Source organism: Balaenoptera ricei, chromosome 3 (genome assembly GCF_028023285.1).
Source record: "Balaenoptera ricei isolate mBalRic1 chromosome 3, mBalRic1.hap2, whole genome shotgun sequence".
Taxonomy (NCBI): Eukaryota; Metazoa; Chordata; class Mammalia; order Artiodactyla; family Balaenopteridae; genus Balaenoptera; species Balaenoptera ricei.
Genome location: NC_082641.1, coordinates 55,805,241 through 55,831,206, shown reverse-complemented (window position 1 = coordinate 55,831,206; position 25,966 = coordinate 55,805,241). Strand labels below are relative to the sequence as shown.

At 40.4% G+C, this 25,966-nt stretch overlaps 1 protein-coding gene and 1 pseudogene across 2 annotated transcripts; both read right to left on the bottom strand.

Annotated features, from left to right (window-relative positions):
- Positions 1-233: 233 nt before the first annotated feature.
- CENPH (centromere protein H) lies at positions 234-24,646 on the bottom strand. 2 transcript variants are annotated; one of them, XM_059919330.1, is made up of 9 exons: positions 24,446-24,646; positions 21,631-21,686; positions 13,683-13,731; positions 13,211-13,285; positions 10,590-10,646; positions 7,027-7,090; positions 6,645-6,696; positions 4,449-4,612; positions 234-699 (listed from the first exon to the last, which is right to left on the bottom strand). In XM_059919330.1, exons 1-9 carry the CDS (start codon positions 24,568-24,570, stop codon positions 604-606), a joined length of 738 nt encoding a protein of 245 aa, XP_059775313.1. In that variant the 5' UTR covers positions 24,571-24,646; the 3' UTR covers positions 234-603. The 2 variants fall into 2 exon arrangements, with proteins under 2 accessions (XP_059775313.1, XP_059775314.1); XM_059919331.1 differs by lacking the exon at positions 10,590-10,646.
- On the bottom strand, positions 22,464-23,440 carry LOC132362052 (mesoderm-specific transcript homolog protein-like; annotated as a pseudogene).
- Positions 24,647-25,966: the final 1,320 nt, after the last annotated feature.

Below are 25,966 nucleotides of genomic sequence, written 5' to 3'. Positions count from 1 at the left end.
AGTTACTAAGAGGGTAATCTTAAATATTCTCACCATGATAAAGAAATGATAATTATGTAACATGATGGAGGTGTTAGCTAATGCCATGGTGGTCAAATCAACATGTTGTACATCTTAAACTTACACAATGTTATATATCAATTATATCGCAAATTTTTTTAAAAAAGGCAAAAGAAAATCTCTAGTGAGATAGAACTAAAATGAGATTTATTTGAATAAAATACAATTGACAGTTGAAAAAAATAAAGATGTGGATATGCTTTTCTAACTTTCCAATATTTTGGTTGACAAACAAATACAGAGAAGTATTCCAAATGAGAGTTGGGACTTCCAGGAATGTTGTAAAAAAAAAAAGTCCACATTCAGTGGAAAGCTGGACTAGTTATCTTTTGGGACCCTTCCAAGGCTAAGATTTTCAGATTCTTTTAGATTATGCCAGTCACTTTATCATATTTAAAGCAGTAAATTCCATGTAACACTGTTAAGCTAAAAAAAAATTGCAGTATTAGAACAGTTCCAAAAACACTGAAAAGCATTTCACTTGAAATTTGCAATTTAAATGACATTAAAGACAGAAACAAAAAAAATGTCAAAACAGAATTCTTATTGAATCGTGGTGAGATTCTTCTCAAGCTGCAGAACAGTTTCCTTAAGGGCAGGATCCTCTGCCCAGTTGGTTTTACTCCCCAGAATGAGGTTCTGTAATTAAGAAAAAAAATTTTTTTAATTAAAGTTCTAAGTACTCTTAAAAATTTAACAAGATTTAAAAAAAAAATCCTCGGGGGGCTTCCCTGGTGGCGCAGTGGTTGGGAGTCTGCCTGCCAATGCAGGGGACAGGGGTTCAAGCCCTGGTCTGGGAGGATCCCACATGCCGCGGAGCAGCTGGGTCCGTGAGCCACAATTACTGAGCCTGCGCGTCTGGAGCCTGTGCTCCGCAGCAAGAGAGGCCGCGACGGTGAGAGGCCCGCGCACCGCGATGAAGAGTGGACCCCGCTTGCCACAACTAGAGAAAGCCCTCGCACAGAAACGAAGACTCAACACAGCCATAAATAAATAAATAAAAATTAAAAAAAAAAAAAAAAAATCCTCGGGACTTCCCAAGGCGCAGTGGTTAAGAATCCGCCTGCCAATGCAGGGGACATGGGTTCGAGCCCTGGTCCGGGAAGATCCCACACGCCACGGAGCGGCTAAGCCCGTGCACCTTAACTACTGAGCCTGCGCTCTAGAACCCGCGAGCCACAACTACTGAGCCCATGTGCCACAACTACTGAAGCCCGTGCACCTAGAACCGGTGCTCTGCAACAAGAAGCCTCCGCAATGAGAAGCCTGCGCACCGCAATGAAGAGTAGGCCCTGCTCGCCGCAACTAGAGAAAGCCTGCACACAGCAATGAAGACCCAACACAACCAAAAGATAAATAATAAAACAAATAAATAAAATTTTTAAAAAAGAAGGTAGCTTTAAAATAAATAAATAAAAAATAAAATAAAAAAATCCTTTCACTGATCTTATCAAATATTTACAGAACTAGGTGTGAACATTTACTCTGTGATGATGAGAAAAAATAGTAATGCATTCTTGTATCCCCATTTCTACTTTCAGTAAGACTTCAACCTTGATCTCCATAATGCTAGGGAATATTTACAATGTTTACAACAATTTTTATGCTTTGCCAGTTTTTGTGGATAGTTTTTACCTATTAAGGATACTGGCAGTGTGTCCTAAAGGAAAAAGATTGCAGCTGTGGTTCAGAGTTCATTTTGCACTTCTATGATGAAAAACAATTGAATTGTAAGTAACACGCATTATTTTTACAAGAGGTAAAAGAAGAGCTTAGTTTCTAGCCCTTGTAAAGCTTTAAGACCCTGACAAAGGTGAAGAATATTTTTGCAGTAGACAATGGAGTAATGATTAGGGTTATAATTAATGAAAACTCTGGTCATTATTCTTTTAAAAACTGCAGCTCAATGATACTGAATTACTAATTGAAATACTGTTAAAAAAAAGAGATTTTAAAAGATAAGTGTTAAATTGTTATATATAAAAATATGAAAAACCTTGGCCTATATAAGGCACATTTTTGCTATAAGTGAATGAAAGGGATAGTGTATATAAATCCAGTCAAATTTACAAAGGCAGGTGCAGGTAAGCATTCAAACATGACTGAACCACTAAGGGCTCTTTTTCTTTTAGGAACAAAGAGAGCTCCTAAGATTGGGCAAAGCTATATTCCGTTCAACAAAGCAATAGGTTCATTAAATCAAAATTAACACTAATTTAGAGGATATGAATAAAAACTAAGAAACACAGAATAACAGAAATTTCAAAGCAGTAGTAAGGAACATGTGCCAAAGAAAATTAAAATGATTCTGTACTTATTATGCAATCTTCCACTTGACGTTAGCCTAGGGGATCTGGTTATTCCTAATCAAATCACCCGTTGCTACTAAAAAATAGGAGTAAGACCTGGGAAAGAATTTCTTATGGTGAGATATAAGACCTCATGTTCTATAAGGATATGCTTTACATATGATTGGCAGTTTTAACTGGGTATCTTCATAATTGAAAACTGGTAGTTTTAATTATTTCATCTCAACAGTTCCAGAGACATTTTATAATTCAAAAAGTAAAGAAAAAAAAAAAGTAAAGAGGGGGCTTCCCTGGTGGCGCAGTGGTTAGGAATCCGCCTGCCAGTGCATGGGACACGGGTTCGAGCCCTGGTCCGGGAAGATCCCACATGCCGCGGAGCAACTAAGCCCGTGAGCCACAACTACTGTGCCTGTGCTCTACAGCCCGTGAGCCACAACTACTGAGCCTGCAAGCCACAACTACTGAGCCCGTGTGCTGCAACTACGGAGCCCGCGGGCCTAGAGCCCGTGCTCTGCAACGAGAAACCCCTGCAATGAGAAGCCTGCGCACCACAACGAAGAGTAGCCCCCGTGCACCCCAACTAGAGAAAAGCCCGCGCACAGCAACAAAGACCCAATGTAGCCAAAAATAATAAATAAATAAAATAAATAAATTTATTTTAAAAAAAAAAGTAAAGAGGGGCTTCCCTGGTGGTCCAGTGGCTAAGACTCCGCGCTCCCAATACAGGGGGCCCGGGATTGATCCCTGGTCAGGGAACTAGATCCCACATGCCGCAACTGAGAGTTCGCATGCCACAACTAAAGATCCCGCACGCAGCAATGAAGATCCTGGCACAGCCAAATAAATAAATAAATATATTAAAAAAAAAAGTAAAGAAAAACCTCCAGGCTAAATGAACACATAAAATTTAAAAACTGACATGATGGGGACTTCCCTGGTGGCGCAGTGGTTAAGAATCTGTCTGCCAATGCAGGGGACAAGGGTTCGATCCCTGGTCCGGTAAGATCCCACATGCTGTGGAGGAACTAAGCCTGTGCACCACAACTACTGAGCCTGCGCTCTAGAGCCTGCGAGCCACAACTACTGAAGCCCCTGCGCCTAGAGCCCGTGCTCTGCAACAAGAGAAGACATTGCAATGAGAAGCCCGAGCACCACAACAAAGAGTAGCCCCTGCTTGCCAGAACTAGAGAAAGCCCATGTGCACCAAAGAAGACCCAACACAGCCAAAAAATAAATAAATAAATTTAAAAAATACAAAAAACCGTGACATGACAATAACTACCAACATTCATTGAGAATTTGCTTCGACCAGACACTATGCTAAACAGATTAACATGAATTATCACCTTTAGTTCTAATAACCACTCTTTCTACACAAGGAAACTAATGCTTAGAAAAGTTAAATAATTTCCTCAAGGTCAGCAACTTTTTTTTTTTAAATTAATTTATTTTATTTTATTTATTTGTGCACGGGCTTTTTCTAGTTGCAGCGAGCGGGGGCCACTCTTTGTAGTGGTGCGTGGGCTTCTCATTGCGGTGGCTTCTCTTGTTGCGGAGCATGGGCTCTAGGCGCGTGGGCTTCAGTAGTTGTGGCATGCAGGCTCAGTAGTTGTAGCGCACAGACTCATTTGCTCCGTGGCATGTGGGATCTCCCCAGACCAGGGATCGAACCGTGTCCCCTGCATTGGCAGGCGGATTCTTAACCACTGTGCCACCAGGGAAGTCCCACAGCAACTATTAAGTAGCTGGCAGGATCTTAACTCTAGATTCCCATCACCTGCATCCATGTTTTCCCCATTTCCCAACTTGGAGTCTAATGTTCTCCACCGTTATACCATTCTGCCTCCACAGAGCTACTGAAATCATTTCCATTTATAAATGCCTAAGGTCTAACTATAACAAAAAACCAAAGCCTTAAATGCTAAATAGACATAAATTCAAGATATATGTAAACAGATCGATGTTCAGTACTGAATTATTTAGTAAGATCAAAAACTAAATGAAAATAAGCCTGAAAGTAATAGAACCAATCATTTTTTAAAAGTTCTTTACCCCCTTCCTATTTTATAAAAATATTACCTGGAACACATGTTGAATAACTGTAGTAATCTGTATCTCCATCTCCAGGTTTTGTTGTATGGTCTTTATCTTGCCCGAATTTTCCATACTAGCCAAATCATCTTTCTGTTTGTTCTTTTCAGACTGTATTTCTAAAAGCTTCCTTTCTGAAGCTTGTTTTAACTCTATTGGGTTAAAAATAAAACGATATATATGATAACTCCTATAAACAAGAATCTTGAAAACTTATGAAGCAGAACAGTTACTGATTATTTCAGTCAAGAGAAAATTTTTAATAAGCAGCATTTTAGGCTGCAGTTCCATTTTGATCTGAAAATGATTTCTCTGGTGCAAAACACCAATATTTTAATTTCATACTTAGTAATGTCCTATGTGAGATGTTCAAGGTATGTATGTATGACAAAGATACTGTCTACAAATGTTTGCTGTGGCATCATGTCAAAGAGGACTTACTCTGGGTTGCCAAAAAAATAGCAGGAGATATATGTAAGGAAATACTTTCCCCCCCTTTATTTACAAAAATTACAATAGCAACAAGATGAATTTTCAAGGAAAGGTAAGATTCCCTTCTCCAGGGATAAATACCATCAACCATTTTTTTTTGTTGTTCCCGAAATGTTCTGAGAACTAAACTAGAGATCTTCCTGATAAACCCATCTTAAGTTGAAAATATCCTAAGTCAAAAACGCATTTAGTACACCTAATCTATCAAACATCACAGCTTAGCCTAGCCTACCTTAAACATGCTCAGAACACTTACATTAGCCTGCAAATGGGCAAAATCATCTAACACAAAGCCTGTTTTATAACAATGTGTTAAATATCTCATGTAATTTACTGAATACTGTACTGAAGGTGAAAAACATAATAGTTGTAAGTGTATTGGTTGTTTACCCTTGTGATCACGTGGCTGATAGGAGCTGGGGCTCGATGTTGCTGCCCAGCATCACATGGGAGTATGTTACTAGCCCAGGAAAAGAGCAAAATTCAAAATCTGAATTCAGTTTCTACTAAATGCATAGCATCGTAAAGTCAAAAAATCATTAAGTCGAAACATCATAAGTTGGGGACAGATAGTATTTGAAAACATAAATGGGTGTATCTCAGGAGCTTGGTTCCTTGACAGGAATGCAATGGAGAAAAAGCCAAAGGGTGATTAGATCAGATGACCAGGACTACTTCTAACCCTGAGATTACTTACAAAAAGGCAAATCTACATAATATTTTAAAATAATAAATCATGCCTATACTGTTAAATGAAAAAAGCAGTTTACAACACAGAATAAAATTATACCAATTTTATTTTATAAATAAGAAGCATTGAAGATCGATTATCTCTTGATAAAATTAAAAATTTAACTTTTCCTATGTACGTTTTTCTGTTTCTAAATTCTTTATAGAGAATATGTGTTACTTCTGAAATACATTTCAATAAAACATTTCAATGCAAAAAGCCATCTCATGTTCATTAAGTTAAAAAGCTGTAGAACCATATGCATCAAGTGATCATTTAAAAATTATGTCTAGGGGGCTTCCCTGGTGGCACAGTGGTTAAGAATCCACCTGCCAATGCAGGGGACACGGGTTTGAGCCCTGTTCTGGGAAGATTCCACATGCCACGGAGCAGCTAAGCCCATGCGCCACAACTACTGAGCCTGCGCTCTAGAACCCGTGAGCCACAACTACTGAGCCCACATGCTGCAACCACTGAAGCCCGCACACCTAGAGCCCATGCTTTGCAACAAGAGAAGCCACCACAATGAGAAGCCGGTGCCCCGCAACTAGAGAAAGCCCGCGTACAGCAACGAAGACCCAACGCAGCCAAAAATAAAATAAAAGAAATAAATTAAAAAAAAATTATGTTTATATAAATACATTTATATGGGTGTGGAAAAAGGCCTGGAATGATGTACTTCTAACTGCGGTCACACAGGATGGAGGTATGGCTTTCACATTATACTTTTTTGAATTATTTGATATTCTTTCCCCCACTGAGAATGTCTTAATTTTTGTGATTTAAAGTTCTAAAACAACAAATCAAGCAAAATCCATTTTATATACTACTTTTTAAATTGCTATGTCCAAAGTTTAAAGAAAATTAAAAAAATTTTTCAGTGATTGAGAGATCTGGCCTTATCAATCTTCATATTAAGTGAAAATGTGTTCTCCAAACAAAAAAAAAAGTTTTCTACATACGTAATCTCTTCTTTCTAACATCAAGCAATTTTTCTTCCACGTCCCGAGTTTCCTGTTAATAGAAATAAAAAGATTAAGGCACATAACCTAAGAACACATCGATAATATTTAAATCACTGAATTTTATCTATTCATATTTTCTAGAGCTCCAGTTTTCAATTCCTCTGTTTCCACACAACAAAAGGGAAAGGAAAAGTAGCTTAAATGATAAGTAGATAATTAGTCAGAAATAATGGAATTATGGAAAAGAGAGAAAACTTAAGAACAGTGAATTCCAACCATATCAGTCTCTTTGGGCAATCCTATTTAGTCACATACAGTTACCAGCAAGAATGTTACTGAAATCATGAGAATGCATAAGCAGCTTTATATTCAAAGTTACCTGCTGTGATTTCATTACTAATTTATTTAGACTTAGTATTTGTTTCATGTTATCCATGAGCACACTGAAAAGGAATAAAAAATATGATTTATTAACAGTTAAAAAAACTCAATTAAGAAATCAGTTAGCATATATTTACTTTCATTGTATTCACTGTACACTTCAATAGAAAGTCATTGTTTAACAAAATAAGTCTGGAAAAGTTTGATGTAAACTAAATTTCTGTTTAGAATTAGAGATGCATTTCCCTAGAAAAATTTTTGCTCACAGACAACAAAGAATATCAAATAACATTTCTTTTGTTTTTTTTCTTGGCCGCACTGCATGGCATGTGGGATCTTAGTTCCCCGACCAGGGATCGAACCGGTGCCCCCTGCAGTGGAAGGTCGGAGTCTTAACCACTGGACCGCCAGGGAATTCCCCAGGAACATTTCTAAAAATCTCATATTTAGGGAGAAAAAACCCTAACAGCTTGCTAATACATAGCTTTTTTTTTGGAAATAGACTTTAGTTTTTAGACAAGTTTTAGTTTCGCAGCAGAACCAAGTGGAAGGGGAGCCCGTGTACACGCTGCCCCCATGCTTGTACAGCCTCCCCCAGCAGAGCGGTCCATTTGTTACAAATGGTGAACCTACACTGACGCATCATTATCACCCAGAGGCCATGGTTTACATTAGGGTTAGGGTTCACTCTTGGTTTTGTACATCCTATGAGTTGACAAATGTATAATGACATGTATCTACCATTATCATATCATACAGAATAGTTTCACTGAATAAACTGCTTTTATCCTAATTTCTCCAACAAGTACTTTTTTTTCTTTTTAAATTAGTTAATTTATTTATTTTTGGCTGCGTTGGGTCTTTGTTGCTGCGCACGGGCTTTCTCTCTAGTTGCGGTGAGCGGGGGCTTCTCTTGTTGCGGAGCGCGGGCTCCAGGCGTGCGGGCTCAGTAGTTGTGGCTCGCGGGCTCTAGAGTGCAGGCTCAGTAGTTGTGGTGCATGGGCTTAGTTGCTCTGCAGCATGTGGCATCTTCCTGGACCAGGGCTCGAAACCGTGTCCCCTGCATTGGCAGGCGGATTCTCAACCACTGCGCCACCAGGGAAGCCCCTCCAACAAGCATTTCTGACTGACTACTACATGGCAAGACTGTGCCAGGCACCAGGAATATAAAATAGAATAAAACATAGTACATGTTTTCAAAGAGGAAAGAATCTTATGGGGGAAAAAATAAATCCACAACCATCATATGGTTTCATTACAACCAGTAATGGATATGAACCCTTGTAAGAGTTGTGCAAAGGGTGGAACAAGGGAAATCCTTGAGTCTTAAAGGATGTAAAGTACAGTTGAACCTTGAACAATGCGGGTGGGGTGAGTGGTTAGGGACACCAACCATCCCACACAGTCAAGAGCACTGCTATCTCTGCCTCAAAAACAAAGGAATTAAATGACTCACCCAAGGGCAGAAAGCTGAAACAGTTTGGATCAAACCCTAGTTCTTCTGATTCCACATATTGTGACCTCTAACTAAACACAATCTTCCCCCATATTTAGTTAATTTAAAGATCTGTAAAATGAAAATACAGGTACCATATTTATTGAAAAAAAACCCAAACAACCTGCATATAAGTGGACTTGGGCAGTTGAAACCCAGGTTGTTCAAGGGTCAAGTGTAATTATGAAGATTACCTAGATCAAGCAGTTTAGTATGGCTGGAGTAAAAGGGTGGAAAAAAGACTGGACGAGAATAGTGGTTCTCATATTACAGAGTGCCACAATCTCTTGGGAGGCTTGTTAAATGTGGATTGCCAGCTCCCCATCTTCAGAGATTCTGAGTCAGCAGCTTTGGGATGGGACCAGCAATGTGACCATTGTGAAAATACTAATTATCCTGATAATCAGCCAGGCGTGAGAAACACTGTAGAAGGAGTTTACCTGGGAGGCTGAAAAAGGGGACTATTTGCACAGACCTGTGAGAGCTTAACTCATTTTCTGCTAGTTACAGCTATACGTGGTTGTAAACTTTAAGACAGGCTAAAGGCGCTGCCTTAGCCTACCTGGCTTTGTGCTGTCTTTGGTGTCAATGCGATGAATCTATCCTGCACTCCTTTAACTCAAGAATGTTTTAAGCTCTCCTTTCATGGGGGAGCAATATTTAGAGAGCTCAAATTCAAATTTTAGGATTTATGTAATCCTGGAGTTAAATGGAATATGGGAGGAATGGGTATCAGTCTGGGCTAAGACGTCCAGATAGAAAAAGTGCCAGATCCATCTTGGTACTTTTCCGGTGCCAACAGTGGGGTGGTGGTGGTGGTGGTATTTTATCACAAGATTAGAGCTTTGGGAGATAAAATCACAGGTAAGGCCCCGGTGGCCAGGCACTTAGGATCAGATTAGAGATGACCTTGATTGCCAGGCAAATTACTGAACCTATGCAAGCTCATTTCTGCCAATAAAAAAATGAGGAGTGGGACTTCCCTGGCGGTCCAGTGGTTAGGGCTCCGCGCTCCCAATGCAGGGGACCCGGGTTCGATCCTGGTCGGGGAACTAGATCCCACATGCTGCAACTGAAGATCCCGTGTGCCGCAACTGAGACCCGACGCAGCCAAATAAATAAATATTTAAAAAAAAAAAAAAAAATTAGGAGTATATTTCCTATCTCATTGAGTTGTTGGCTTAAATGAGATAGCATTGCTCCTGTTTTACAGTAAATCCCAAATGAAAGTTAACTTTCAAAACCTTCCTTCAGGGGTTTCCCTGGTGGCACAGTGGTTGAGAATCCGCCTGCCAATGCAGGGGACATGGGTTCGAGCCCTGGTCCAGGAAGATCCCACATGTCGTGCAGCAACTAAGACCGTGCGCCACAACTACTGAGCCTGTGCTCTAGAGCCTGCGAGCCACAACTACTGAGCCCACGTGTCACAACGACTGAAGCCCATGCGCCTAGAGCATGTGCTCCGCAACAAGAGAAGCCACTGCAATGAGAAGCCCGCATACCGCAACGAAGAGTAGCCCCCTCTCACCGCAACTAGAGAAAGCCCGCGCACAGCAACAAAGACCCAATGCAGCCAAAAATAAATAAATAAAACAAATAAATTTATTAAAAACAAAAACAAAAACAACCTTCCTTCAAAATTCTCAGATTGGGGACTTCGCTGGTGGTCCAGTGGTTAAGACTCCACGTTCCCAGTGCAGGGGGCCCGGGTTTGATCCCTGGTCAGGGAACTAGATCCCACATGCCGCAACTAAGACCTGGTGCAGCCAAATAAATAAATAAATATTAAAAAAAAAAAATCCCAGATTGTATAGGTAAAACCTCCATTGCTTCTTAGGGTCCCGATCTATATGAAACAAGATGTCAACAGGACTATAAAAGTTGTAATGATGAGAAGGGCCCACAGAAATTCTGTCATGTTTCTTATTCCCCAGGTAAAGGTGGTCGGCAGTGACAGGTAATTAAAAAAAAAAAAAATTCATAGAACTAGTCATTATGCAGATCTCCCTTATTCCCATCCTTACCAAATCCAGAAAAAATAAAATAAAACAAACAAAAAAACATACCTAGTCTTGGTGTTAATTTTCTCCAGGTGTTTTTTAAGTGCACTTGAAAGCTGCATCCTATAGAGGAAAAAAGCTTCCATTATAAAACATGGATAACATTTAGGGTACATTGAAAAAGAAAATTTAAAAATACGACAAGGTAAAGATTGATTTCTCTTTAAATATAACATAAAACAAAAGTAGGTTTTTAAACAGTATCATATGGGAAATACTTTGATAAGTAAGTTATAGAAATATGAAGGAACACCAATATGGATGGGGCTGTTGCATGCGGTTGTGCATATGGCCAGAGACGGGGGCTGAGCAGACCTGACACCCAGCCTGAACTTGCTCTCCAAGCCGTCCACCTTGGTGCGGGGCTGCGAGGAAGCATTAAGGCACTACAAAATGTGATGTACAACACGAGAAACATGTTTAACACTGCTGTAAGTTATATATGCAAGTTGTAAGAGAATAAATCCTAAGAGTTCTCATCACAAGAAAAATTTTTTTTTTGCTATTTCTTTAATTTTGTATCTATATGAGATGATGGATGTTCATTAAACCTACTGTGATAATCATTTCAGGATGCATGTAAGTCAAAACATTATGCCGCACACCTTAAACTTATACAGTGCTGTATGTCAATTATATCTCAATAAAACTGGAAGAAAAAGAAAGGTACTACAGAGATCAACACGGGCCCAAAATGGGTAGAGTTAGGGAATACAAAACCATACTTGATGGTGAACTTTAAAATGTGTCTATTTGGGGCTTCCCTGGTGGCACAGTGGTTAAGAATCCGCCTGGCAATGCAGGAGACACGGGTTCAAGCCCTGGTCTGGGAAGATCCCACATGCCGCAGAGCAACTGAGCCCGTGTGCCACAACTACTGAGCCTGTGCTCTAGGGCCCATGAGCCACAACTACTGAACCCGTGTGCCACAACAACTGAAGCCCGCGTGCCTAGAGCCCGTGCTCCACAACAAGAGAAGCCACCACAATGAGAAGCCCATGCACCGCAATGAAGAGTAGCCCCCGCTCGCCACAACTAGAGAAAGCCCGCACGCAGCAACAAAGATCCAACACAGCCAAAAATAAATAAATTACTTAATTTTCAAAATAAATAAATAAACACCAGAAGTAGACAAGACAAAACTAAAAAAAAAAAAAAAAAATGTGTCTATTTACAAGCAAGCACTGTAATTTATTTTTAAATTCAAATAGTTAATAAATAATAATAAAAAGGCAATCAGGGGCTTCCCTGGTGACGCAGTGGTTAAGAATCCACCTGCCAATGCAGGGGACACAGGTTCGAGCCCTGGTCCGGGAAGATCCCACATGCCACGGAGCAACTAAGCCTGCGTGCCACAACTACCGACTCTGCGCTCTATAGAGCCCGAGAGCCACAACCACTGAGCCTGCGAGCCACAACCACTGAGCCTGCGAGCCACAACTACTGAAGCCCACACACCTAGAGCCTGTGCTCCGCAACAAGAGAAGCCACTGCAATGAGAAACCCATGCACTGCAAAGAAGAGTAGCCCCTGCTCACCACAGCTAGAGAAAGCCTGTGCATGGCAATGAAGACCCAAAGCAGCCAAAAATAAATTTAAAAAAAAAAAAAAAAAAAGGCAATCAGCTCAGCAATATTAGTCATTTCATTAAAGGGGGATATCTTAATAGGTCTGAAGTCACCTTAGTTAAACAATATGATCTATATAATGAACCAGCATATGAAATGAGGGAAAAAAGTTCACTGCTAGAAGCAATTAAAAGGGCTTTAACTACTTTTCAATTAAATGTAAATAAATTCATCTGGGACGGCCAGAAATACAAGGAAAAAACTGTTAGAGTCATTCACTTAATTGAGATTATTAATTCAGATCGTAAGTCTAGAATAGAGACCACCGTTTGTCTTATTAACAACTGTATGCCAGCTCCAGCACAAAGCTTACAACACAGTAAGCACTCAAATATTTGTTGAATGAATTTTAAAATATATATGCAAAGCCTAAAATTAAAAATATATTTAAACTCAATGACAATTCTTTCACTCCATTAAGAGTTACTGGAATAGGGGACTTCCTGGTGGTCCAGTGGTTAAGAATCCACCTTCCAATGCAGGGGACACGGGTTCGATCCCTGGTTGGGAAACTAAGATCCCATATGCCACCGGACAACTAAGCCCTTGAGCCACAACTACTGAGCACACAAGCCACAACTAGAGAGCCTGCATGCCGCAACTGTTGAGCTCGAGCGCCAAAACTAGAGAAGCCCACGCGCCGCAACGAAGATCCCGCGTGCCCCAACTAAGAGCCGATGCAGCTGAAAAACAAAATAAAATAAATAAATATTTTTTAAAAAAAGTTACTGGAGTATATGAATCCATATAATCCTTTCAAACACAGAATGAGATTTAACCTCACACTTTTATTGTCTCGATTGACATTTCCTTATTAACCCTATCTTCTGTAACTTCTTCAAATGAAGACATTAACAAATGATGTAACTTTTCTCTCAGGGTTCAAAATTTGTGGGACCATTATCTAAACATCATTTTGATTGATTACTTCAGACTAGTCAAAATATCCTCTCCACCTTGAGCCATACCCATTTTGCATACTTAAGAGGTAATAATTACCTGTCTAACGCAAGCTTTTTCATTTCAAAAGCAATTTTTGCCTCTTCAATTTCCTTTTCCAGTTCTTCAATTTTACTGCCAAAGAAGCATGAACAAAAGAATTTCAGCAATATCAGAAAAAGTAACTACTGGAATAAAGGTATAAAGTAAATCTTTGAAGAAAGTAAAATTCCTGTTCTCTAAATAAAAGTATTCTACGGGCTCCCCACACCTATGCATTTATAGATTTGGTAAACTGATTCCTGCTATGATACTTTGCTAAGTATCTTGTTAAGGTGTGGAGGATGCCAAAAGTGCTAATACTATCACTCATGTGCATGTAAGTCTACAGCCCACATCAACAACTTCTCAATACGTGCATGACAAATTACTTGGAAAAAAAAAGGAAAGGAAAAAGAAAGACAATATTGTAAGATGAATAATATTATTAAATCTGTAAAAACCACAACTAAAATTTTAAAATATGACCTACGCTTCAATTTGCTTTTCCTGCATGATTTGTTCTGGAGTTTTTTCTTCATCTACAAATAAATAAATTTTTGACGTTAGTAGTATTTTATAAAAGCATTCTCCAACAGAAATATAATGTAAGGCACAATTGCAAACCAAATATGCAATTTTTAATTTCATTTCCACACTACAAAAGAAACAAGTAAAATTAATTTTAATATAGCTTATTAAACCCAATAGATCCAAAATATTATCATTTCAACATGTAATCAATTTTTAATTACTAGTGAAATATTTCACAATCTTTTCTTCTGTGCATATTTTACATTTACAGTCCTTCTCAATGAGGACTAACCACATTTCAAGTGTTCAACAGTCACATGGAGCTAATGGCTAACACATCGGACAGCACAGTTTTAGAATGATAGAAAAAGAGTAAAAAATGAACAAGATCAATGTAAAAAAAAAAAAACCTGTATGTCTATATATTAGCAACAAACAATAGGAAATTAAAATTTAAAAATACAGGGGCTTCCCTGGTGGCGCAGTGGTTGAGAATCTGCCTGCCAATGCAGGCGGACACAGGTTTAAGTCCTGGTCTGGGAAGATCCCACATGCCGCGGAGCAACTAGGCCCGTGAGGCACAACTACTGAGCCTGCACGTCTGGAGCCTGTGCTCCACAACAAGAGAGGCTGCGATAGTGAGAGGCCTGCGCACCGCGATGAAGACTGGCCCCCGCTCGCCGCAACTAGAGAAAGCCCTCACACAGAAACGAAGACCCAACACACCCAAAAATAAATAAATAAATTTTTTAAAAAAATGTAAAATTGCATGCAAAAACACAAACTACTTAAGGATAAATTTAACAAAATACGTGTATGACCTATACACTGAACACTACCAAATACTATAAGTTAATTTAATTTAATTTAATTAATTAATTTATTTGTTTTTGGCTGTGTTGGGTCTTCATTGCTGCATGTGGGCTTTCTCTAGCTGTGGCGAGCAGGGGCTACTCCTCATTGTGGTGCGCGGGCTTCTCACTGCGGTGGTTTCTCTTGATGTGGAGCATGGGCTCTAGGCACGCGGGATTCAGTAGTTGCAGCACGCGGGCTTTAGTAGTTGTGGCTCGCGGGCTCTAGAGCACAGGCTCAGTAGTTGTGTGGCATGGGCTTAGTTGCTCCGTGGCATGTGGGATCTTCCCGGACCAGGGCTCGAACCCATGTCCCCTGCACTGGCAGGTGCATTCCTAACCACTGCGCCACCAGGGAAGTCCCCACTACAAAATACTGAAATGGAAAGATACACTATCTACATGTATTGGGAGAATCATTATCGCTAATATAACAATTTCATCCATATTGATCTATAGATCCCACTCAAATCCCAGTCAAATCTGTAGAAATTGACAAACTGATTTTAAATGCATATAGAAAAACAAAGGACCAAGGAGAGTCAAAGCAATTTTGACAAAGAATGTTGAAGGACTTACAAGAGCTGATAATCAAGACTTACTACAAAGCTACAGTAATCTAAACAGTGTGGTGCCATTGTAAAGATAGACAAATACCTCAAAGGAACAAAAGAAGTCCAGAAATAGACCTACACATATACAATGGATAAAGAAAGTCTTTTCAACAAACAGTGCTAGAAAAACTGGATTTCTATATGGAAAACAAATGAACCTTGATCCTTACTTAGCGTACACCATACAGAAAAGTTAATCCCAAATTAGCAGGATACAAAATTAATGCACAGAAATCTCTTGCATTCCTATACACTAATGATGAAAAATCTGAAAGAGAAATTTAGGAATCACTCCCATTTACCATTGCAACAAAAAGAATAAAATACTTAGGAATAAACCTACCTAAGGAGACAAAAGACCTGTATGCAGAAAACTATAAGACACTGATGAAAGAAATTAAAGATGATACAAACAGAGGGAGAGATATACCATGTTCTTGGATTGAAAGAATCAACATTGTGAAAATGACTATACTACCAAAAGCAATCTATAAATTCAATGCAATCCCTATCAAACTACCAATGGCATTTTTCAAGAACTAGAACAAAAAATTGCACAATTTGTATGGAAACATAAAAGACCCCGAATAGCCAAAGCAATCTTGAGAAAGAAAATTGGAGCTGGAGGAATCAGGCTCCCTGACTTCAGACTATACGACAAAGCTACAGTAATCAAGACAGTATGGTACTAGCACAAAAACAGAAATATAGATCAATGGAACAGGATAGAAAGCCCAGAGATAAACCCACGCACATATGGTCACCTTATTTTTGATAAAGGAGGCAAGAATATACAATGGAGAAAAGACAGCCTCTCCAATAAGTGGTGCTGGGAAAACTGGATAGCTACATGTAAAAGAATGAAATTAGAACACTCCCTAACACCATACACAAAAATACAATGGATTAAAGACCTAAATGTAAGACCAGACACTATCAAACTCTTAGAGGAAAACATAGGCAGAACACTCTGACATAAGTCACAGCAAGATCCTTTTTGACCCACCTCCTAGAGAAATGGAAATAAAAACAAAAATAAACAAATGGGACCTAATGAAACTTAAAAGCTTTTGCACAGCAAAGGAAACCATAAACAAGACCAAAAGACAACCCTCAGAATGGGAGAATATATTTGCAAACGAAGCAACTGACAAAGGATTAATCTCCAAAATATACAAGCAACTCATGCAGCTCAGTATCAAAAAAAACAAACAACCCAATCTAAAAATGGGCAGAAGACCTCAATAGACATTTCTCCAAAGAAGAAATACAGATTGCCAACAAACACATGAATGGATTCTCAACATCCTTTCATTAGAGAAATGCACTAATCATTAGAGAAATGCAAATCAAAACTATAATGAGGTACCACCTCACACTGTTAAGAATGGCCATCATCAGAAAATCTACAAACAACAAATGCTGGAGAGGGTGTGGAGAAAAGGGAATCCTCTTGCACTGTTGGTGGGAATGTAAATTGATACAGCCATTATGGAGAACAGTATGGAGGTTCCTCAAAAAACTAAAAATAGAACTACCATACGACCCAACAATCACACTACTGGGCATATACCCTGAGAGAACCATAATTCAAAAAGAGTCATGTACCACAATGTTCACTGCAGGTCTATTTACAATAACCAGGACATGGAAGCAACCTAAGTGTCCACCGACAGATGAATGGATAAAGAAGATGTGGCACATACACACAATGGAATATTACTCAGCCATAAAAAGAAACGAAATTGAGTTATCTGTAGCGAGGTGGATGGCTCTAGAGTCTGTCATACAGAGTGAAGTAAGTCAGAAAGAGAAAAACAAATACCGTATGCTAACACATATATATGGAATCTAAAAAAAAAAAAAATGGTTTTGAAGAACCTAGGGGCAGGACAGGAATAAAGACGCAGACATAGAGAATGGACTTGAGGACATGGGGAGGGGGAAGGGCAAGCTGGGACGAAGTGAGAGAGTGCATGGACATATACACACTACCAAATGTAAAATAGATAGCTAGTGGGAAGCAGCCGCATAGCACAGGGAGATCAGCTTGGTGCTTTGTGACCACCTAGAGGGGTGGGATAGGGAGGGTGGGAGGGAGACACAAAAGGGAGGAGATATGGGTATATATGTATATGTATAGCTGATTCACTTTGTTATGCAGCAGAAACTAACACACCATTGTAAAGCAATTATACTCCAATAAAGATGTTAAAAAAAAAAAAAAAAAAAGAACCACAGTCCTGAATGTTAAACGTAAAATCTTAAGACTTCTAGAACAAAACACAGGAGAAAATCTTTGCAACGTTGGGGTAGTCACAGTTTCTTAGATAGAACTCAAAAACCACAAACCACAAAAGAAAAGAGTGAAAAATAGTGCTTCATCAAAATTAATGCCTTCTGCTCCTCAAAAGACACTGTTAAGGAAATAAAAAAGCAAGCAACAAACTAGGAGAAAATTTCTGCCATATATATGTATACATATGTATATACACACACACATATATATTTATTTATTTACCTGAAAAAGGACTGTATTCTTGTTTTTATAGGAGTGAATATTTTATTCTTTAGTGTTTAATAGAATACATCACGTATTCAGTTATAATTAAAGAACTCAAACTCAATGAGACTAACAATCCAATTAAAAAATGGGTAAGGATTTGAATGGACATATCATAAAAGTAGATTTATACATCTACTTCATAAAACTAGATGTATAAATTGCCAATAAGACATGAAAAGATAATCAACATTAGTTATTAGGGAAATGTAAATTAAAACCACATGAGGGGGCTTCCCTGGTGGCGCAGTGGTTGAGAATCTGCCTACCAATGCAGGGGACACGGGTTTGAGCCCTGGTCTGGGAAGATCCCACATGCTGCAGAGCAACTAGGCCCGTGAGCCACAATTACTGAGCCTGCGCGTCTGGAGCCTGTGCTCTGCAACAAGAGAGGCCGCGATAGTGAGAGGCCCGTGCACCACGATGAAGAGTGGCCCCCGCTTGCCGCAACTGGAGAAAGCCCTTGCACAGAAACGAAGACCCAATACAGCCATAAATTAAAAAAAACAAAACAAAAAAATACCACATGAGATACCACTATATACTTACTAGAATGGCTAAAATTTAAAAAGACTGACAGGGGACTTCCCTGGTGGTGCAGTGGTTAAGAATCCACCTGCCGGGCTTCCCTGGTGGCGCAGTGGTTGAGAGTCTGCCTGCCAATGCAGGGGACACGGGTTCGAGCCCTGGTCTGGGAGGATCCCACATGCCGCGGAGCAACTAGGCCCGTGAGCCACAACTACTGAGCCTGCGTGTCTGGAGCCTGTGCTCCGCGACAAGAGAGGCCGCGATGGTGAGAGGCCTGCGCACCGCGATGAGGAGTGGCCCCCGCTTGCCGCAGCTAGAGAAAGCCCTCACACAGAGGCGAAGACCCAACACAGCCATAAATAAATAAATAAATAAATAAAAATTAAAAAAAAAAAAAAAAAAAAAAAGAATCCACCTGCCAATGCAGGGGACACGGGTTTGATCCCTGGTCTGGGAAGATCCCACATGCCGCGGAGCAACTAAGCCCGTGCGCCACAACTACTGAGCCCGCGTGCCACATCTACTGAAGCCTGCATACCCTAGAGCCTGTGCACTGCAACTACTGAGCCCACACGCTGCAACTACTGAGCCTGTGCTCCACAGTAAGAGAAGCCACTGCAGTGAGAAGCCCACACAGTGCAGTGAAGAGTAGCCCCCACTTGCTGCAACTAGAGAAACCCACGCACAGCAACGAAGACCCAACACAGCCAAAAAATAAATAAACTAAAAAAAAATGGTGAATTTTGTTACACGAATTAAGTCACAAAAGGAAGATGTCAGAAACAAAAAAAATACATACCATATAAATCCATTTACATCAAATTCTAGAACAGTGCTGTCCAAAGCACTGTTCTCTTCTGTGATGAATGAAATGCTTAATATCTGCACTGTCCAATATGGTAGCCACCAGCCACATTGTGGCTTAAGCATTTGATATGTGATTAATGCAACAAAGAATTTTAAATTTTATTTGATTTTAATTAACTTAACTTTAAAAGGCCACCTGTAGCTAGTGGCTACTGTACTGGACAGCACAACTCTAGAAGACAAATCTATAGCAACAGAAATCAAATTGATGGTTGCTGGGGTCAGGGTGGGGACTGAGTGTCAAGTGGCACGGGGAGGTGTGACAGAAATGTTCTACGTCTTGATTGTGGTGGTAGTTACAGAGATATATACATTTGTCAGAACTCAACAAATTGTACCCTTAAAATAGATGCACTTATTGTAAAAAAAATTTCTTCACGCAATAAAGTCTCAGTAATATATTTTTTAATGGTAAAACACTAATCAATTTTAGACAAATATCTTTTCTCAAAGACTACAACCTAACTACTTATGGTCTGCTTCAAATCTGTCCTCTCCTTTAGTTGTAGAAATTCTAGAGTGTGGACTATTAAATCTACTCAAGTTTTCAGATGTCACAACCCTTTAAAAATAAAATTATCTATACAGGGAAAACAAGAACTGCATGAGGAGGCAGACTCTTTTATCGCTTGGATTTTAGCTTTAAGGTCATCTTCTCGAAGAAGCCATCTCTGATTCCTCTATCTAAAGTAGACACTCCCTCTTATCACACCATTATTTCCTTCATCACATTTACTTCACCTCATGATTATCTCGCATGTTTCTTTGCTTACCTGTTTTGCTACATAGAATTTAAGCTCCATGAGGGTAAAGTCTGCCTTGTTCAACACCATATCTCCATCCCTAGCATCAATTCATTCAACTATGAGTGCAGGAATACTCATAGAGATAATTCTTCAATGGTTCAAATTTTGAATAGCTTTTCCCCTATACCTCATCATTTAAGATCAAATATACTTTTTTTATTATGTGGGCTCTCATGCCAGAAAAAGCATTAGGCATGTCCTACTTCTCATCTCTAAGGTAAACATAATTGGTTTAATACAAGGAACATGGGCTTTGAAAACAAGAACACCATTAATTCCTCCAGGGGAAGGGCAGTGACCTACTAAGCATCTTTGAGATAAGCATTTTTTAAATTGTAGTTGATTTACAGTGTTGTATCAGTTTCAGATATTCAGCAAAGTGATTCATTTTATATATATATATATATATATATATATATATATATATATATATATATATATATGTAATAGATATTCTTTTTCAGGAGGTAAGCATTATTGATGTAACAAAAGGGACATGGCTTTGGAGGCAAGAAGGCCTGGTTCATATCCTAGTTCCTACAGTTACTAGTTACAGTAAGCAGAAAAGAGGCTGGGGGGCCCATTTTTTTAGGGTTTGGTTTGGTTTGGTTTTTTGCATAATATGACTTTAGAAACCCTGGAATGGAGATGGAAAACACACCAGAAATGCCTTCAGGTCTATGGCCTTAAAGAGAGCTTGAGCAGAGCTCAAGAATTACCTAAGTTCAAACACAGATTCAGGGAAGTGATTAAGACATCTATGAGGTGCCTTGGCTTTTCCACAATTTTTTTTTTTTTAAAGATTTATTTATTTATTTATTTTGGATGCGCCACGCCTTAGTTGTGGCACACGGGATCTTTGTTGTGGCACGTGGGTTCTTTTAGTCGCGGCATGCAGGCTTCTTAGTTGCGGCATGCATGTGGGATCTAGTTCCCTGACCAGGGATTGAACCTGGGCCCCCTGCGCTGGGAGCGCAGAGTCTCATCCACTGGACCACCAGGGAAGTCCCTCCACAATTCTTGACTCCACCTAGTGTACTATTTGATTTTACTCTTTAAGCTTATTTCATAGAGAAAGAAAGAGTAACCAAAATCTATCTTTGTGACCCAAGGGCTTACAATAAATCAGGTGGCTATTAGGTGGTTATTACTTCAGGATGACTAAACCATCATTTTACTACTCTCTTGGTCCCTGAGATTTCTGGGTTAATAATTTTAAAAGATAAATTTAAAATTTTTCTGTGTTTAGAATTGAAAATTTTCACTTACATCTTTATGCCTCTTCTGCTCTCATGCCAATAATCCAGTGTTTCTCAAAGTATAGGTCTCAGATCACTTGCTTAACAATCATCTAATCTGCTAATTTAATGTTCAGGTTGTTGATGGTGGTAGCAAGTTTTGTGATTCCCTAAGCCCACAGGGATTTCCCAATTCTCTGATCAACAGAACTTAATTGTCTTGTATTGTTATTTACTTGTTTTATATACATTTCTTGAATTCCTAACTAGTTCCTTAGGGCCAGGGCAAGCCTGCTTTTGCCTTCTTAAAGGGTATAGTACTGCATTATGCTGGCCCTTCCATTCCCTAAATAAATAAATTTTTCTAAAATTGGTGTTTGCCCTGGAGTACTGTTCATCAACAAACTCACAAAACCTTATCTGAAAATGAAAATACTTACTTGCATCAACCATTGATTTATATTCCAAGAGTTGTTGTTTGGTCTGTGCTCTTAGCCTGAAAACAGATAAAGAGAAGAAAGTTATATATTTATTGAGGTTTTACTCATTACTATATGATAAATCAACTCATCTTTTTTGCAAGCTGATGCAACAAAATGAGTATAAATAAATAGCATTAAGGTCTTCCAGTTTGGCCTATTTTATTTAAAAAGGGCATAAAGAATTTAAGGCCTCAGAAAAATACTCAAAATGAAATACAGCAGGAAAACAGCATCTGTGAGGAAAAGTTTAAAATTTGATTTTTAAATTTATTCTTAATGGGTCACACTGAAATGAGGCTTAACGAAAAGGGCTACACAAAGAAATAGATCAGGGCTTCCCTGGTGGTGCAGTGGTTGAGAGTCCGCCTGCCAATGCAGGGGACACGGGTTCGAGCCCTGGTCCGGGAAGATCCCACATGCCGCGGAGCAACTGGGCCCGTGAGCCACAACTACTGAGCCTGCGCGTCTGGAGCCTGTGCTCCGCAACGAGAAAGGCCGCGATAGTGAGAGGCCCGCGCACCGTGATGAAGAGTGGCCCCCGCTCGCCGCAACTAGAGAAAGCTCTCGCACAGAAACGAAGACCCAACACAGCCAAAAATATAAATAAATAAATAAATAAATTTAAAAAAAAAAAAAAAAAAAAAAAAAAAAAAAAAAAAGAAATAGATCAAAATGAGTCAGGTGGACCTTTGTGAGAGAATAGTGTTTGGTAGCCAGGACCTCTTTTGGGCATTTCTTCCTAAGTGGAATACACAACAGATAAGGGAATAGGGGAAGGTAATACAGGGAAGCTATTCTTTCCAGGAGTTGACGAAGCCCATATATGCATTCAAGAAAGCCATGGGATACTCTAGCTGTGGACAGTGGCTAATATGGCTGTCCAGAATTGACACTGGACTGCAGCAGCATTTTCCTATATGGCTCCAAGAACTCTGGATAGGGACTGACCAGATCCAATGACTCATAGATAAAATGAATGGGAATAGTTAAAGGCAAGAGCTCCCACCCGGTGTCTTCTAAACTTCTTCCTCTGATGGATAGATATATTATAAAAGACTGTCGATAACTAAGTTCCCATCACTGTTGCCTATCCCTGTCTACAGGTCCCACAACTCACTCTCAGAGGGTCGGGTACATGGCCCAAAGACTGGGGTGAGACCTTGAGAGAATACAAAGAAGTTCATCAATCATGTGAGGATGGGTGAAAGCATGCCTCCATCTTTGAGAAACCTTTGAAGGAGAGGATGGTGAGTCTTGGGAAATACAACTTTGTTTGACAGAGACTCTTTATAGTAAGCCGACCAGAGCAAATCTGCTTGAACCTACAGAGCAGCTCCTGGGCAACGACATCTACAAAATCATGAGACAAAAGGTTGATCCTGAGGTTCTGGAGCCCCAGATGCTGCCAAAGTGCCTCCATGAGGCTGGCCTGCTTAAATATGGAATAGTGTGATCTCAGGTTGTCACTGACACCAACGCCAAAGAAATCGAGGGCGATCACTGAATGAAACTGGACGGTCTGACCGTCTTGTACCAATCATAACTGGATGTTGGAAAGCCACAGAGAAACATGACTATCTCGACTTCCAACCATACCCACAGAATCCTAGTAGAAGACGTGCAGTCCCTTGTAGGTGAAAAATTTCCCTGACAATTTCCATGAGTGAAGAGCAGGAGAAAGTGGGGGTGGGAGGGGAGGCAGAATGTGCAGATAAGCCACAAGCAGAGGCATGGCCAATAGCCCCACCTGGACTCACAATTCCCTCATCCTGATTCAGGTAAGACCTGGGCTACAAGATTCCATGTTTGGGGGAACCTGTTGTGCATTGGTAGGAGGGAATTTTTAAAGTGAGGCTGTGAGGTTTATTATTAGGCAAGGCCTTTCAAAACAGTGGTAAAGCCGAAATACTTTTACAAAGCTTTTTTTTTTTTTTTTTAAATCACCTAGTTTTGATTTAGAACAGAAATCTGCAAATTTTTTTCTGTAAAGGACCAGATAGCAAAAATTTTAGGCTTTGTGAGTCATATAGTATCTGCTGTAACTACTCAACTCAGCCCCTGAAGCAGGAAAGTTGTGTTCCAATAAAACTTTACTTAAGGGGACTGAAATTTAATTTCATATAATTTTCATCTGTTATTAAATATTCTTGTGATTTTCCCCCCGCCCCCCCCCCCGACCAAGCATTTAAACACATGAAAACTATTCTTAGCTTGAGGGGGGTCACACAAAAACAGAGTAGGATGGATAAGGCCAGGGCCACAGTTGCCCACTGGTGTAAAAGACTGATGTCCTTTCTCATCAAATCTTGCCCTAGCAACGTAGAGACGTTGCTTCCTGGTAGAAAATATAACAAATGAAGCTTCTGGATTGAAAAGGGCCATAGCTGTAACAGAAAAGGGCGGAGCCACCGCCCTCCAGTGTATCAGGGCTTCGATGCAACCCACAAAAGCGCTTGAAAATCGGGGCCCCAGGGCATGAGTGGGTAAGAATGGAGGCGTTAATTACAGCTCTGCAGGCTTCTAAGGGCCCTCTGCTAAACGCTGACTCCAGAGTATCTCGTTTAATGCCCACAGCAACTCTGCTAGGAAGCTGTCATTTTTCTCTCCTTTGCCAAGATGAAGAAAGGGGCTTAAAGAGCTTAAGTGAATGATGCAGTCACGCAGCCATTAAGCGACCGACGCTGAATTCGAACCCTGGACATTCTAAGCAAAGCGGGGAGCTCTTGGCCACGACGCCCACTTGGTTCCCGCCCAGCCGGTCAGAGAGAACAACCTGAGCAGCAGGGTCATGCGGTCCTCGGGACGCGCCGCCTGGGCGCCGGCGACCTGCGGAGGCTCGCCTTCCCCTCTGGAGTCCGCGGTCTCGGCAGCGGCTTGCTCCTCGGACTGCGTCTCCATCCGCGGCGCGAAGAGCTACCACTTAGGACTGGCACACTCTGCCCTAGAAGAGGCCGCTTTTCCCGCCACTAAATTGACACCGGAAGGGGACGCAGGGTCATCGCGCGCCGCCCCGCCCCTTCCGGCGCAGGGCCCCCGCCCTTTCCGCCCCGGTCTCTGGTGGCTGCTGTCCCGGCTGCACTCCCCGGCTCCTGGCACAGCGGCCTAGAGGGGAGAACCCCGACATCACAGGTCTTTCAGCCTTGGAGCTGGGATAGCCGTTATTGACCCAGCTTAGCACTCCCCTTCCATCCGCGGCCTTGGAAGATGGGTGTGCCGGGCAGGCTGGCAGAGATAAACATTGGAGGGTTAGGTAGACTTTTGCTCTGAGCTCATTAGGTCCACGCCCCTCATTTGGCGGAGTAGAGAGTGGCCCAAGTTCAGAGATACCCACTTCCTCCCCACGAGGCAGTGCAGACTTCCAGTTTGAAATTCAGCTGTCAGTAAGATTCGAACTCGTAACAGAGTTGGGTGCCCCCAAGTGTCAGTTTGATGATCCGGCAGATTACAACTGAGCTTTCTTAGCTGAGCAGTGACCGGGCAATGCAGGACATAAATGCCTGACTGGTTTGTAGTTTTTCACTACGGTCAGTCATGTAAGGGGGACAATCTTTGCCGCACAAGCACAAGCAGCTCGGGCCTCTGAACAACAGAGCCGAGCATTCCCTTCTATAGCGAGTTTCCCCGGAGTTATACTTGTTCACACAATTCTCCCCTTTCTTCCTATTATCAAAGTAATTCAGCTCCTGGTAAAAGATTCAAAGGCACGGTCGGATGTAAAATGTTAGGTTCACCACTCCTACTGCCAAATTCCTGGAAGAACATTTTGCTTCATCTTTTCTTTACAAAAAAGTGACCCTATTCTTTTTTCACTTAACTGCTTTTATCGGGATGTCTTCCGATATCTCACATCAATCTCATCCTTTTAAGCAGTTGCCTAACAGGTGTCCACTGGCCAAATTTGGGATGAAGACTATGCAGTGGTTCTCCAATCTGAGCATGCATCAGAATCAATGTCCAATAATACAGAATGGATGATAAATTAGATAATTACCATCATCCCCCTCCCAGTGAGATAAGATTACTCAAAGAAAGTATCGTTAATGAACGTTAAAACTAAAAAGAGAACAGCACCTTTACATCAAAACTCATCTGGTGGTTACCACCTTACCCAGATGATCAAATGTGGTATCACCAGTAGTGTTTAACAATCTGATACTTGACTCCAATGATGCATAAGTTGTGCAAATCACCAATATTCTTGCCGAAATGCATAACCTGAACTTAACTATGAAGAAACAATCAGACAAGAAATCTGGAATAAAGGACATTCTACAAGAAAAATGGTCTAGACAAT